General features: G+C 41.7%; 1 protein-coding gene across 1 annotated transcript in view; it reads left to right on the top strand.

Annotated features, from left to right (window-relative positions):
- ASCC3 (activating signal cointegrator 1 complex subunit 3) overlaps positions 1-16235 on the top strand; it is a 231550-nt gene that overhangs the window by 3631 nt on the left and 211684 nt on the right. The window contains exons 2-4 of the mRNA XM_081312640.1: positions 5681-5831; positions 8461-8611; positions 9652-10235. Of these exons, the coding sequence (XP_081168766.1) occupies positions 5742-5831; positions 8461-8611; positions 9652-10235 (825 nt within the window). The 5' untranslated portion in view covers positions 5681-5741. The remainder of the gene's footprint in view (positions 1-5680; positions 5832-8460; positions 8612-9651; positions 10236-16235) is intronic.

The raw sequence follows: 16235 nt of genomic DNA, 5'->3' as shown, positions 1-16235 counted from the left end.
CAGGTCGCGGTATTTCGTAATTTTTTCCAGTTTTTTCTTTGACTCTGGCATCTCCTGGTACAGTGATATCAATCAGCTGTATGCTTCAGTTCTCTACAACTGTGATATTCAGCAGAACAAAAAGGAAATTATAAAAAATCATTCTTCACTTGTGGCATTTTGAAGCATTTCATCAAACTGAGTGGCCATGTGGTGATGGAGGCTGGTGAGGTGTTTCAACCAGTATCCATGCAGCTCGTCCAGGCCAGGTGCACTCCAGTTCTTGACCTTCTTTGCTTGTTTTGCAACCATATCAGTGGTTATTACAATATTCTCCATTTTGTTTTGTGTTGCTTGTTTATGGATATCTTTGATCCAGGAGGCAGTTTTATTATGTTCCACTGGGTTCTCCCACAGTTCTTTCCAAAAGTTTAAGGTTTTTTCTTTACATGGTAGAACAGTAGTTTGGACTTTATTTTCATCAAGTGACCAATAGAAGAGGTGCTGGTTTCTTCTGAACTGGACGTTTTCACAATATTGTTTTATTCGTCCTTCATATCTTTCAATTTTCTTTGCTGTTGCTATTACACGCTGTTTTAGGTTTTCCATGATTTCTGTTATTGTTTTTTCCTCCAGGTCAGGGGTCGGCAACCCAAAAAAGGAAAAGAGCCACTGGGAACCGGTTCCATCACACACACAAAAAAGTGGGAGCCGCATGTGTGTGTCCATGCACGCGCATGCGCAAAAAAGTCTTGCGCATGCGCAAAACGGTTTTTTCTTGCGCATGCGCAGACGCCCGTGGTTGCCACCTTCCTGTGTGTGTGATGGAACCGGTTCCCAGTGGCAGCAGCGCCGCCGCCTTCGGCAGCCTGTAAACATGCCGCCGCAGCTCTCCCAAAGAGAGGAGGGCGGCGGCCTGCAAACGGGCCGCAGCGGCTTTCCTCCTCTTTGGGGGAGCTGCCGCGGCACGTTTGCAGGCTGCCGAAGGCGGCAGCTCTGCAGGCGGGCCGTGGCAGCTGTTGCGGCCTATGGGCGCGACATTTGGCAGGGCCCCTCTTCGCAGCACGGCGCGAGGCCCTCACCCCCCACAGACGCGCCCTCCTCGCCACGGGAGCCACCCCCGCCATCCTCACACACCACTAGCGCAGGCCCACCTCGTCTTAGGGGCCTGCCCTCCACATGCCGGCTGCATCCTCCGATCGCCCGACGCCACCAGGGAGACTGCCCGGTGTTGGGCTCGACACGCCCAACACCCGGTGAGGCCGCGGAGGGACTCACCGGGCCCCGTGACCAGCTGCCGGCGTCTGTATGCAGCCCCCACGTTACTGCGGCCTTCCAGCGAGCCGGGCAGCGGCCCCTGCTAGATCCATCGTGTGGAGGCCGATACTCGAACAAAACCCGTCAAAGCAGCAGCCCGGGCCTGCTCGAGGAAGGGAGCATCAGACCTGAAGGCGCGTCAAGTGGCTGGAAGCGAGCGTTAACTCTGCGCCCTGCCACTTGAGCAAAAGACGCCGGCATCCTGTGGGGGGTGAGGGTGGGGAAGATAAGCTACGCCAAAAAGAAAAGAAAAGGAAAAAAAACAACGACGAATACCCACGACTAAGCAACATTCGTCTATCGGAGCTCTCCTTTCTTCGCTTCTTTCCCAATCACTGCACCTCAGCTCTAAAGCAATAGATACTGAGACTCAACCTCTCCTGAAAGGCCCTTTTATTTATTTTACAGGGGCTTTCCCAGGCTTGCTCCCCTTTCCATCGCAGACCGCGACTTGAGTCACTCTCCTCTCCCGTAGGAAACTCACTCTGCATATGCGCCGAAAAATTAACGTGCAAGTTTCCGGAATAGACCCCCGGCATGCCATGAGCCCCGTAAGACTCAGCTCAAGGCGCGCACCTCCTTCTCCTTCCCCGCCTACCATTCATTCGCCACTCAGGGCGTGTGTCGGTTTGAGAAAGGCGTGCGCGCATACACGGAGCCTTGCGGGCCGGCCTGAGCAAGCTCTGTGGTGCGCACGTTAGTCGCCGGGTGGTTGAAAGGAGAAGTCTTAGCGTTATCCCGCTAAGCCTAAAATCCTCAAATGTTATCTTTTTCGGGCTTTCCAACATACCGAGGGGTACTTATATCAAGCACTCTGCTTCGTAGAGATTGCCCCAGGTTTTTTTTTTTAAAAAAATACTTAAGTCAAGGTCATGTCAAGCCGCACAGGTTTCTGTCTTAAGTCAGATGGTGGTGGGGAAGAAGGAAAAATCGCCACAAAAGGCACGATTTTAGATCGCCGCAGGATTTTGACGACGAAATAAATGACTTTCCAAAGAAGCCTGGCAGGAGGACATGAAATATTAGGGCAACGTCTACCTTTGCTATGGATAACTTCAGGGACGAAACAAGCGGGGCCGCTGCCCGTTCGCGCGGAGGTACGGAGACCTGCCGACGTTTGGGGAAGTTTGGGGAGGTGCGCGCGCACCTCCCCAAACCTCCCCAAACGGCAGGTTTGGGGAGGTGCGTGCGCACTTCTCGGAATGGGTAGCGGCCCCGCTTGTTGCGAAAGCTGCCGCGGCCCGTCTGCAAAGCTGCCGCTTTCGGCAGCTTTGCAGACGGGCCGCGGCAGCTTTCGCAACAAGCGGGGCCGCTGCCCGTTCGCACGGAGGTACGGAGACCTGCCGAGGTTTGGGGAGGTGCGCGCGCACCTCCCCAAACCTCCCCAAACGTCGGCAGGTCTCCGGACGGCGGCGGCTTGGGAGAGGTGCGCGCGCACTCTCCAAACTGCCGCCATCCCGTTTGCACAGCTGCCGTGAACGCGGCAGGTCTCCGGACGAGACGGCGGTGGCTTGGAGAGGTGCGCGCGCACCTCCGCCCTTCGGAAAGGTGCGCACGCACCTCTCAGAATGGGCGGTGCCGTTCGAAGAGGTGTACGCGCACCGGGCGGCTGGGAGCCGCAGGAGACGGCTCAAAGAGCCGCATGCGGCTCCGGAGCCGCGGGTTGCCGACCCGTGCTCCAGGTTATATTTTTTGTATAAACTACGGTACTTTTCAGCTTTTCGTTCTTTAGTTTTCCTTCTTTCAAGTATTTCAATTTGCTGACATCTCGTAGTTTTTTTGTTTTATTTTCAAGTCGAATTTTCCACTTTGGTGTTCCACTGGGTTTCTTTTTTGGCATTTTATAACCCAATTCTGCAGTTATAACGGCGGCTGTACTGTACATTAGTTGGTTTGTTTCATAAAGTGTGCTGGATGGGATGGAAGTTAAAATGTTGTTCACAGCATTTAGTAGATCTTTCACTCGTTTGCTATGCACTTCACGGATGGCAGGAAGTCTTTTTCTTTGATGTGGTTGTCAATCTTTCAGCATTTTTGCTAGATTACTTAGCTCTACACTTTCAAGTTATTGCATGGGAATCTTCATCCTGTGTGGTGGCTTCTTCCGCTGGTTGGTCAGTTTGTTGGTCAATTTGTTCAGGTATTGTACAATTTCTTCAGCCTGTTCATCATCATTGCTTGTTGTTTTCTTTTTAGCCAATGTTCCTAGATGTTGAATTTCCACATCTGTAAAAACTTTATTACGGATGATGAAACGTCTTTGATCCATTAATCGTTGTTTGGTTACATCACTTTCCGGATGCTTTTCCTTCCACAGTTGCATCATTCTTTTTTGAAATCCCCTGGCTGTTGGTTCTGCCTGGTAGTAGCATTGGATGATTTCTCAATTTTCTTCGGTTGTCTAGGTTTTGCGCTTTTGTTCCAGTCACTTTACAGTTGTATGCTCTGGTTCCCCAGCAGTAGCAACTGAGCCCAGTGGCCCATTTTTCGACAGATGTCCAGGAGCCATAGCATCTGATGTGGTCCTTGTTGACCCGGGCGACGACCAATCCGGTTTGGATTTTTTTTAAATTTCTTCTCATCATTGGTGATGGGAGATGCCTGGGTTGGTTCATGGTGGCTAAGCCACTACCAATCAGGAGACCGGTAATCCCATAACCATAGGGACCGTATCCAATAGCTGTCCAGGCCCAGCCATGGGTTGTTGTTGTTATTATTATTATTATTATCATCATTATCCTCTTAGCCTGAATTCTATTTTGCCTAATGTAGTTTTCTGAATTTGCATTGATTCATTGTTTTTCCTCTCTACTCTGTTTTTGTTTTTACCTGAAAGAATAATGAATCGTTAAGTCTTCATTTACATTTCGTGTTGAAAACACACACCATACACCAACAAAGACAAAAAAAGTTATATTTCTTTAAGCTGCTACCAATCATTGCTGAATGTGACAAGTACTTTATGATGTCAGTCTTTGGAAACATCTGTACCAGAACATCAAAAGCTATTCTTCCTATCTCTTTCTTTTTATAGGAGGAGGATGAATTAATTATATACTGTGATATCATTAATTATAGTTCTGAAATGTGAATGTTAGTGAGCTATCAATAGGGACAGTGTCCTCTGAAAAACTCAGCTGGTGCTTTAAATAACTTGTGAATATGTCTTGACTTAGACAATGTCTTACACTTGTTATATAATAATTCAGATGTTAAGAGTGTTTTCTTATATGTCAGTACAGTAAGGCATAATCAAGGTATGTAATGTCCCCAAGGATATATATTTAGTTATTGATAAATATGACCTAGTTATTGATATAGTATAAAACACCAAACATTTCTTTCCTCTCTTAATGAATATCTGATTTCTCTGTTAAATAGAGGTAGATATATTAAGAAACAATAATATTATTGGCAGTATTTGCTTCAGGTAACATATTCAGATTCCACACTACATAACAGGAAATAGAAGATGGAAAAATATATTCTAGTGAGCGATAACTCTTCCAGTTATGGATTGTGATTCCAAGCATAATTTATTGGGTCAAATGTGCTAGCATGAATTGACCTAGAAAACACACAATCGGGATATTAGCCAGCTAAAAGGAACATATTTAGAACATATAAATTATATGACATAGAATATGAGGAGAGTTATGAGAAGAGGCAGGAAACACCGAAAACAAAACTGCAGCACCCATGTTATCAACCCAACCCCAATCAAAGATGATTGATGAAAGTCTCAAGAAGCAGAAAGTGGCAATTGAATGCAGGGTTTCATTATCAAGCAATAATGAATAAGGAAGATACCTCAGCCAAAAATCTTAACAAGTAGAGGAAAATAATAGGAAAAAAGGAAAAACTAGAGATATTTGTAAGAAAGTCAGAAAACGTGCAGGGTAATTGACAGCTAAGGTACAAATAGGAGTAATCAGGGAAGAAATTTAATAGAATAAGTGAGGTTACAGAAAGATGGAAAGGCTATAGTAAGACCTCTTAAACTAACCTTATGAAATTTGAGAAATATTGTAATGAAGGAATATACAAGAATCAGCTCTACTAGCAATTAGGTTCAAGAGTTATCAAATAGAAGAGTATCGGATGCAGTGTATTTAAAGTTCCTCCAGAAGGGAAAACATTCAGTATATGAGTCCTGCTGACTATTTAAATTACATATTGTGGGGAGGAAAAAATAAACTGCTTCATTACAGGGGTTTTTTTTCTTTGCAATTTGATTTTGTTTGGTTTTGCTGGTAAAGCTGTACAGTGAGCTTTGAAAATAGAGAATATTGTTGCTTGGATGCCTACTTACAAAAAAGCCTACTGCATAGCCGTATTGGAGTCATTCAAACCCAAACTTTAATTTTATCTTGTTCATTTTCAGGACCCCAAAAATTGGAAATGAATTTAATGTACCTTCATATGGATCACTGAATGGCTAATAAATGGCCCTTCCTCGCTTAACAGGAGCTCTCCGTTCCTTTTCAAATGTCACTAAACAAGAAGATTATAGTGAAGAATCTGCTGACCTAACAGTGAGTTATTTGCATGAATGTTAAGCACAGAAAGGATTTTAACATGTTGATTGAGTTAAAATATATATAAAATGTCAGTAACATTATCACAAAGTATAGATCTGTTCCATATGTTGGATTAGAGGTTTCTTCTAGAAACTAGTTAAATTCATAAATTCCAAGCTATGTTTCCTCTTGTTGGCAGCAATGGGCATTAGAGGATGGGCTGCCAGTATCCAACAAGTTGATCTAAAACTCGGTGTCTGTTTTACCATAGGACTATGATTTCATAGATTACTTGTATATCATTGCATAAATATCTGCAATTAGTGTATTTGCATACATTATAATTATTAATGTAATTGTAATTATGTAAATTTATACAAATGATGTCAATTTGCAGAATATTATATTGCCATATGAGCAACATTGCCAATTACCTCAGGAGTTTGGAGACCTTTGGAAGCAACAGACTTTGTTACTTGAAAAGTGACTTATTCCTTCTAAAGTCAACTGAACGGGAATACGTTACATTGAGGTTTTATTGTATGTTGCTATGTTTCTGTTATCCTGTAAGCAAAGTTCTAAATGGCTTCATCAGAAATTGTTGATAGAATAATTAGGAACTAGGTTATTTTTCATTTTTCTCTACGCTTCATTCCAAAGACTAATGTGAGCTGTGTATTGATATATTAATTTTCTTTTTTTTTTACAAGTACAAAATTTCTGCTGCTTTTATGAGTACAAAATTTCTGCTGATTAGATGAACTTCTCTCCAATTACCAATATTTATGAAATAAAAGGCAAGGTAGAATAGTGTCATCGCTTTAAATACAAAACAAAATTGCTCCAATCAGTTACATCTCTCTTTTCATTTAAAAGAAAGAAATTGGCACTTCTCAGTTTGATACTAAGATGCTATCAACACCTACACATACTCAAGCTCTTTAGGGCTGATCCTGATTTCTATTATGTCAGTATAACTCACAGTAGCTCTACCGATCTTGCTTTTTATTCCAGTGGATTTTTTTTTATCACTGTAACTAGAAAGGCAATTTGGCCCTTTCTATGTCATTTGAAATAGTAAGCTTGCACAACTAAATGAGCCATTAAAAGAGAATCCATTCACTGAAGCAAGCATCAACAACAACTAATATAGCATAAATTGAAGGGACATGCTGTAAAGCACTCTAATGCATTTTTCTTAAATAATCACTTGATGGATGTGAAATACGAGTTTGAATACTTGTTATATTTAATAATCTGGATGTACTGCCACTCTAGGTTGCCACTGCTTTAAGTATAACTGGCATGGCATTAGATAGGTCCATGATGAAATTGTATTTGTGCTGATACATTTGTATGTAGTCATGTTCTATTTCCTTTGGAACCTTGTTTTTTGGAAAAATTGAAAACCATAATAAAAAAGGGATGGAAAGGAAGATAGGAAAGGAAAAATTAAGAATGTCACTGGAAATTGCAATTTTGGGATATCTATATCTATATGTCTCTGTATCTAGCTGTCTATCTATCTACCTATCTATCAGTGGGAGGAACTATTTCATGCATTTGAATTTAGAAAAGTGGGGAATAGAATAGATAGATTAGATGGTAGGCAACCCTAAGCTTTAGCACTAGTATTTTTAAAAGGAAATATGACCTATTTTAGTTTACATGGTGCCTGTGTGTATTTGTCATATTTATGTAACAAAGAGCATAGTTTGGGTTTCAGGCCTTTTCTCAGCATTTTTATCATGTGGTATTTGTAGCAAGAAATGTGAGTATTTCATAACTCCTATAGTCTCTCTTTTATAAGCCATTACTTTTAAAAATTTGACATATATTATACAATTCTCCCTGAATATCTTGAAACAAAGGCATCAGATGTTAAACGGCATCAGAATTAAGTTCGTACATATGCTTCTTCATAACTTAGTTACGTAGGTGCAAAGCAGAAATCCTGCAGTTGTTATAACTACCAGACTTTCAAGATTTTTTTGGGAGGGGGTGGGCAGGAAGAAGGGGTTGCATGCCTAATGGCTAATTTGAATTTGTCTCACATAATGTGTGAAATAAAGCAGGTTCCTCTCAGAAATGGTGCTTGGATCTATTACATCTACTGTAAAGCAGGGGTGTCAAACTGCCGGCCCGTGGGCCAGACGCGTCATGCGGAAGCCGTGCCCACCCCGTTTTGGGCAATGGCAAAATAGTCCCAATACATTGCGCGTTGTCATGTGACGTCGCAAGTTTGACATGTCTGCTATAAGGTAATGAGCCTGATTCAGGAACTGTAGTTTGCTTTCATGGTGTTTCCATGAGTAAAAAATTCCCTATTAATGTCATTGTCAATTACATTTATGAGGCAGATATTTTATTGAGATGAGTACATTTTTGTTAAAAGAGAAGGTGTAATTCGGTTTCTAAATTTTTAAGTTTTATCTTATTCTAAGTGATTCAAACAATGATACTGTTGTCTTTAACATATGAATGCAATCTTTTCCACTTATAATTTTCATTTTTACCAAGAAAAATAACAGGGTGTGTATTACACTTCGAAGCATGGTAAAAACATGCACCTGTCACTTTACTTAAATGAAGATCAATAGATTCAAAGAAAGGCTGACTATTGACCATGAATTATTGTGTTCAGGATAAAAGATCCAAGTTACAAGAACAGCTGTGCAATTCGGATCTCACTTGGAAGAAAATAGTAACATTTGTTGATGAAAACATAACCAAGGGAGAACAGCAATCTGTACATGGCGATTTAAGGACACTTTTTCACGCTGCCAAACAAATAGGTAAGTAGGGGTTTAGAGTGGGTACAAGAGCAATAGGTCGTTGACCCTTGATTTAAGTAGGGATAAAAACTTTATTTATTTATTTAGAAAATTTAGATGTCCAATTCAATGACTCTGGGTGACTTACAAAGATAAAACCCCAATACAAAAGTCAATAATTCCCCACCCTCCTGATGACAACAATTAGAGCAACCATTTGATGGGCTCCATGTAATTCTGGCCCATTGTGAGAACCACATCTTCAGGACCTCGTGAAAGAGTGGGGAGCACATTTGTCAAATTGGGATTGGAGAGCACATTTGATTTGGCCATTCTGGGCACAATATAGAAATTCCCACCACATTTTGTCTCTAAAAAGGTAAAGGTAAAGGTTCCCCCGCACATGCGTGCTAGTCGTTTCCAACTCTAGGGGCCGGTGTTCATCTCCATTTCAAAGCCGAAGAGCCAGCGCTTGTCCGAGGACGTCTCCGTGGTCATGTGGCTGGCATGACTAGACGCCAAAGGTGCACGGAATGCTCTTACCTTCCCACCGTATTGGTTCCTATTTTTCTACTTGCATTTTTACGTGCTTTCGAACTACTAGGTTGGCAGAAGCTGGGACGAGTAACAGGTGCTCACTCTGTTACGCGGCACTCTGGTTTCAACCCGCCAAACTGCCAACCTTCTGATCGACAAGCTCAGCATCCTAACCCACTGAGCCACCACGTCCCTATTTTGTCTCTAGAGGTAGACTATTTTGTAAGAAAATAAACTATTTTAATCTGATTCATTCCATTTCCGCGTTTTAAAATGTCCTTGTCTGGCACTGCTGTGAGATGTCCATTTGCCTGAAATGATATAGGGGCTCCTGCTTGAGCAGGGGGCTAGACTAGAAGACCTCCAAGGTCCCTTCCAGCTCTATTCTGATCATTTATTATTATGTTTATATAGAAAAACATCACCCGAGTAAAATCCCATCAAATTTAATTGTATTGTGGAGTTAATTCACCAACTTGTCGTTGTTTTCCCCCCCCCCTATCGTTTTGTTTCCCTGCATCCAGTGGGATCCGAGAATGGAGAAGAAGCAATTGAAAGCGCCGCTAGCTTCCTTTTTAAAACGCTTCACACCAAAGACTGCATTGGTCGTGATGAAACTGAAGCCATTAAGCAGGTCTTTGGACCTTTTCCCTCTTCCTCTGCCACCGCGGCCTGTGATGCCACCTGTCGGATTGTTTCACATTTTACCGAGGAACAGCTTGCTGCTCTTCTGCAGAGTCCTGAAGAGTTAAACAGTGGCCCAACATTGTCCTTTGGCAGAAATATCGCATTTTCTTTTGACATGCATGATTTGGACGACTTTGAAGAATTGCTGCTAAATGGCGAAATGGACGATCAGAAAGTCATTAGCTTGGATTATGAGAAAATTTTTAATAACCAGTTTGAACACTATCCAGACAACTGTGGGGAAGATTCCGATGCAAAGTCTTCTGGGAGAGTAGATGACACTTTCCTGTGGTGTGAAGTTGGGAAGTATCTGAATGATTCCCTACAAGGAAATACCCCAGGCCCAACAATGGAACATCTTTGCTGTACTTTGTATGAGATGCTTGCCTCCCATAAAAGTGGCGATGAGCTTCAGAATGAGGTAGGGGTGCACCTAATGCTCTTCCGTGGTCAATGTAACAAGGAAAAAGTGGTTCAAATCTAATGTTTGGATAATAGCTGTTTGCACATTAGGGTTTCCTTCTCCCACAATTAGCCTCTGCAAAAGCTTTGTATGTTTTTCCTCAAAGTGAAAATAGCTTGAAGGTGATCTTGGCGGCTAGCACCAGGCAGCTTTGGAAGAATGCATCACATTCGTTCCTTTTCTGTTTCTTTGTTTTGAATGCAAATGAAGTGACATTTTGAACCAAACGGAAGATGGTAATGTGATGCATTGATATGAGAAAAATAATTTCACACCAAACTTGATCTTGAGTTTGCTATTCCTGTCGTGTATTTCATTTAGCTGATTGCATAAGAAAAAAGCAATCTTGGATTTAATTATCATACAGTTGCTCTGCAGAAACGTTCTGTGCTATAAATCGACTACCCATACTTGGAAGAACCTTAGAAGCTGGGTGGGTAAAGCAGTGACCTGAAAGGAAAAATTGAGTAATCTTCATTGCACATGAAGCACTTGGTCCTTAGAACAGCAAGGATGCAATCCATTCCAGATATGAACATGGGATTTAGAGTTAAGTGGACTCAATACAGTTTGGATTGAGAGCATGTCAAGGTAAAATGAAGCTTACTGTAGAATGTAGATTGGATCAAATTATTAAGTTTATTATATTTTGCTGATTATAAAACCCAAAACTAAACAGTTGAATAAGGGTAACCATCAATTTACAATCGTTCATTTAGTGACTGTTCAAAGTTATGTGGCCCTGAAAAAAGTGACGTGAGAGTTTTTCACATCACCGTTGCAGCATCCCCCATGGTCATACGATCAAAATTCAGATGCTTGGCAAGTGGTTCATATTTACGATGGTTGCAGTATCCTGGGGTCATGTGATCAGCTTTTGCAACCTTCTGACAAGCCGAAAGTCAATGGGCAAGCTAGGTTCACTTTTAACAAATACAATGATTCACTTAACAACTGTGGCAAGAAAAGTCGTAAAGTGGGGGCAAGCTCACTTAACAAATGTTTCACTTAGCGACATACATTTTGGCCTCAATTGTGGTTGTAACCCAAGGACCACCTGTATAACATTCATTGTGAATTAAATGGGGAATCTAAAGCAGAGTTGGTGACCTTGACAGACGTGGGATCGCTCTTGGCTTTTCAACGACGCGTCAACAGCCACTTTCGGACTAGGCCAGAACAAAGTCATTAGCAAGATCTCTCCATTTCTTCAACTTTCTCTTCACAAATTGCAAGATTTATTGGAAGGAAGATTTGGTGGCAAGCACAGTTACTTATTTATATCTTGCCTGCCTGCTAGATAGTCAATTTAAGGCCACTACAGTAATAAAATACATTATTTTTTTTAAGAAAATAACCAGTTAAAGCTAATTCTATTTACAAATCAGTTTAAATGCCCAAAATCTGTCTCAAAATGATTATAATGAGGTTGGCTACTTTGTGTTGTGAAGCAGCTGCCTGCAATTAGTGCAGGTTCGAGTCCCACCAGGCTCAAGGTTGACTCAGCCTTCCATCCTTCTGAGGTAGGTAAAATGAGGACCCAGATTGTTGGGGGCAATAAGCTGACTTTGTAATAATGCCGCTTGGTGGGGGGGCGAAAGCCCTAATAAGCAGGCATATACATAGAATGAAGGCTACTGCTAAGCACATTGATTTGTGCTTTAGATTGTAAGCTGCCCTGAGTCTTCGGAGAAGGGCAGGATATAAATGGGATTTAAAAAATGTTTTCCAGTGTTAAATTGAGAATGAGAACATTCTCTTTAACTTTATTTTTTTGGCTCAGTTCATACTATATGTAGAAGCTTGCATTTGTGTACTCTTTCATTTCTTATTATGTAAAAGACTTGAATGTCTTATGAGAAATCATAGCACCCTAAATCAGGGGTCTTCAAACTTGGCCCTTTTATGACTTGTGGACTTCAACTCCCAGAGTTCCTCAGCCAGCTTTGCTGGCTGAGGAACTCTGGGAGTTGAAGTCCACAAGTCATAAAAGGGCCAAGTTTGAAGACCCCTGCCCTAAATTATGTAGGTGACTATTAGGCTGAATATCCTGCTTTTTTGTTGTTTTGGGGAGATCAATCCTTTTTCTCAACTTACAGATATGTAATTCTAGCACCCTCTGCTGGAACTGTGTGATAAATCGATACTCTGTTTGCAAAAGAAGAGAAAAAAGTCTCTTCAAATAAATATCTCTTAGTTTGAACTACCATGACATGCATAAAGTTTTTACATGCAAGAGCTGAAAAGACCTTTTTACCACCTCCGCCCCACCTGAATGTTGATGCTAAGGTTCCTGTTGAATTTCTCAGACAAACTATCATGAATTTGGATTTTGGTTTTACTGTAAAAATCCTCAGAGTAAATTACACATGCACCTGTGCTGGCTTGCATGCAGCTGTCACTGATTTGATGTTTTTGTGTTAGGTATTTTATCTGTTGTACAGATAATCCTTGACTTATGACCATTCATTTAGTGACCATTTAAAGTTATAATGTCACTGGAAAAAGTGACTTATGACTGTTTTTCACACTTTATGGCCACTGTGGCATCCCCATAGTTGTGTGATCAAAATTCAGGCACTTGGCAACTGGCATGTAATTATGACAGTTGCGGTGTCCCGGGTTCATGTTATCACTTTTTGTAACCTGGGAAAGTCAATGGGAAAATTCAAATTCACTTAACAACTGCGTTACCAACTTAACAACTGCAGTGATTCACTTAATAACGGTAGCAAGGAAGGTCACTTCTTAACAACTGTCTTGCTTAGCAACAGAAATTTGGGCTCAGTTGTGATTGTAAGTCATTGACTACCCGTACAGTATTTAGTTTAAATGTATAGCTCTGGAAAACTTTATTTTGAACAGTGATTTATAACGTCTTTAAAAATGATGTAGTAGTGGGCAAGTGCAAAGCCTCCAGTGTGGGTATGCTTGCTCTCCCCACTTCTGCTTATCAGGAGAACAAATTAACACATTTTGGTTATTCCACATGCAATCTTGTTAACATGAACTAGGAAGCCTGGGTAAAAATTCTTTAGACAATTGCCAAAACATGGTTACTTCAAGAAGCAGACTATAAATTATATGGTTGTTTTACATTCGGGATTCAGGCCTGCGTAGGGGATGGAAATGGTCATGCTTTTGGATAATCTCTGGTGAGGACTAGATGAGATGTGCATCCATCCATCCTTGCCCTACTTAACTTCTACAGCTTTCAGTACGATAAATCACAAAAGTCTCCTGAATAAGCTCAGAAGATTGGAGCTGGGTGGCGTGTGCCATGCTGGTTCCCCTCCTTTCTCTGGGAACAATTCCAAGGGATTGGGGATGAGAGGTCTTGCTCTCAGCACCTGCTATGTGAGGTACTACAGGTTTTGGTACTCTAACCCATCCTATTTATGTGAGGCCACTGAATAAACTCCTTCACTATGGGACGAGGCATCATCAGTATGCTGATGATACTCAGTTACGTATACATTTCTGCTCCAGACGAAATAAGTGATGCTGCAAATATCTTATCCTGGTGCTGTGAAATGTCTGGATGGGGTACAGCAGACTTCAGCTGAATCCTGGAAAGACCCAGTAGCTTTGGATGTTGGTGCCTTCTGTTCTAGGACTCTGCCATCTTTTGTGCTGGAACACAACCTTGGGATCCTTTTGCACTCATGACTCTTGCTCAAAGACCAAGTGGTGCTCATGGCTTTGCACAGCTTCCTATTGTGCGCCAATTGCAGCTGTTCCTAGATCAAGGGACTACTCAATTTCACTCATGCTCTAGTGACCTTTTGTTTGCATTTCTGTAATGGGCTCTATCTGTGCCCCTAGAACTGTACACATTATACCATTGCTCTTTCAGCTGCCTTGGTTTCTGGTTTGATTCCAGGTCCAATTCAAGTGCTGTTTTTGACCTTTAAAGCACTTCATAGCATGGGGCCAAGTTACCTGCTTTTTTCTCGTCGCATTTGCTCACCGCAACAGGTCTGGCAAAGAAGGCATGCTATGAGTCCTGTCTGCCAGGAAATTACATTTTGCAGGTCCCAGGAGGTGGGCCTTCTGTGTTGTAGCACTCACTTTTCTCCCCCTACCCCCATACTGAGATTAATCCCATTCCTCTCCATATCGCACACGTCCCTCAATCAGGCCAGGGGCACTGGGGAAATTTTACAGTGGCTCCCTTGCTGTGGTTAGTATCATCCTCTTCTGTTTTGTGTGCCTTTTTATAGTTATTTTTCAATTGTGCTTTTTATTTTAAATTAAGGGTGAGATGGGTAGCTGCACAAGTATGTTAAATAAATAAATATGATTTATTGGACACATCAGTGTATGATACAAGCCAAGAATTAAGAAAAGGAAATGAATTATAATTTCTTCCTGTACTTAGTCATGAGGAAAGAATGAAAAGCTGGATTTTGAGTATTACACGGAAGCTTAACAAAGTGACAGAATAACAGAGTTGGAGGTCTTCTAGTCCAGGGGTCCCCAACCCCTGGTCCGTGGAACAGTACTGGGCCGTAGCATGCCAGCAACTGGTCCACACAAACAAGGAAAGCCCCATCCACAGGATGCAGGCAGCAGACAAACCACGCCCCCTCCGTCCCGCAGAAAACTCTCCATGTAACCAGTCCCTGGTGCCCAAAAGGTTGTGGACCTCTGTTCTAGTCCAACCCCCTTGCTCAGGCAGGAAACCCTATACCGGGTAGGCAACCTTGGCTCTTTTATGACTCATGGACTTCAACTCCCAGAATTCCTGAGTCAGCATAGCATTCCTGACTCAGGAATTCTGGGAGTTGAAGTCCATGAGTCATAAAAGATGTTTTTAATTTTATTTTTATCTTGATTTCTGTACTTATTATATGTTTTGTTGTTAGCCGCCCTGAGTCCTTCGGGAGATAGGGCGGGATATAAATCCCATCAATCAATCAATCAATCAATCAATCAATCAATAAAAGAGCTGAGGTTGCCTACCGCTGTCCTATACCATTTCAGATAGCTGGTTATCCAATCTCTTCTTAAATACTTCCAGTGTTGGAGCATTTAGCATTACAGAAGCTCATTCCAATCCAGCATGGCTATAAATTGTAAGTTACTTTTTAATGTGAGCCAGACCACTGCAACATGTAATCTGACATATAATATGGCAGTGCCTTGATTTGGAAAATTGAATTGCTACTCTGTGGTTGAACCAAGCTTATTTGATCCATTCCTTCTGTTAGAAACAGAATGCCTCGTGCTTTTAAGCCACTTTTAGCATTCAGATCAAAGCAGCATAGCCCCATTTCAGTATTAACATGCTCTTTGAAGCTCCAAAGAGCTGTAGTTCAATGCTGGTTTTAAAAGTATTGATGTGCCTCATCGTACCTTTTCCATTTATATTCTTTAATTAACTTTTTCTGCAACACTACGCAGTCCAGGAACTCAAACTAATTGCCTTTGGCATTGGTGGGACCATCTTATTCAATATACCTTCAAAGTGTGTTATTTTAAATTGAGAGAGTACGGTAACCCTTATAAAATCCATCCCTGGAAGAAAAGGCAATCCAGTGCCCTCAAAGTATTTGGGGGACTTTTGAAATCTTTTGCTGCTGGCTTCATTGGCAGAAGGTTGAAATTCAAATTATTTGGAAGGACCCAGTTTGTATAGTTGTACTTTTTTTTTACAGCGTTAACCACAGACTGTTTTTCCTTTCTTGGCTTGGGTAGAATCCTCAAGTGGCATTGTGCACATCCACTTTGCATTTCTATTTCTTCACGTTTTCCAATTATGCTGCTTGGTGACACATTCTAAAATCTCTTATCCATTTAGTTTTCTCTTTGCATTTTGTTTGTTTCCATCAGCAGTTTCCATGTCCTCCTCTATGTACGTTATACCCAGAGTCCATATAGCAGGATCAACCCATCTTGGAACACTTAGATTCACCTTCATTCCTGACTTCATATAGCAATTAAATTTTTGAATTT

The sequence above is a fragment of the Vipera berus genome (genome assembly GCF_964194415.1).
Source record: "Vipera berus genome assembly, chromosome: 1".
NCBI classification, from domain to species: domain Eukaryota; kingdom Metazoa; phylum Chordata; class Lepidosauria; order Squamata; family Viperidae; genus Vipera; species Vipera berus.
This window is presented reverse-complemented; position numbering and strand designations above follow the sequence as displayed.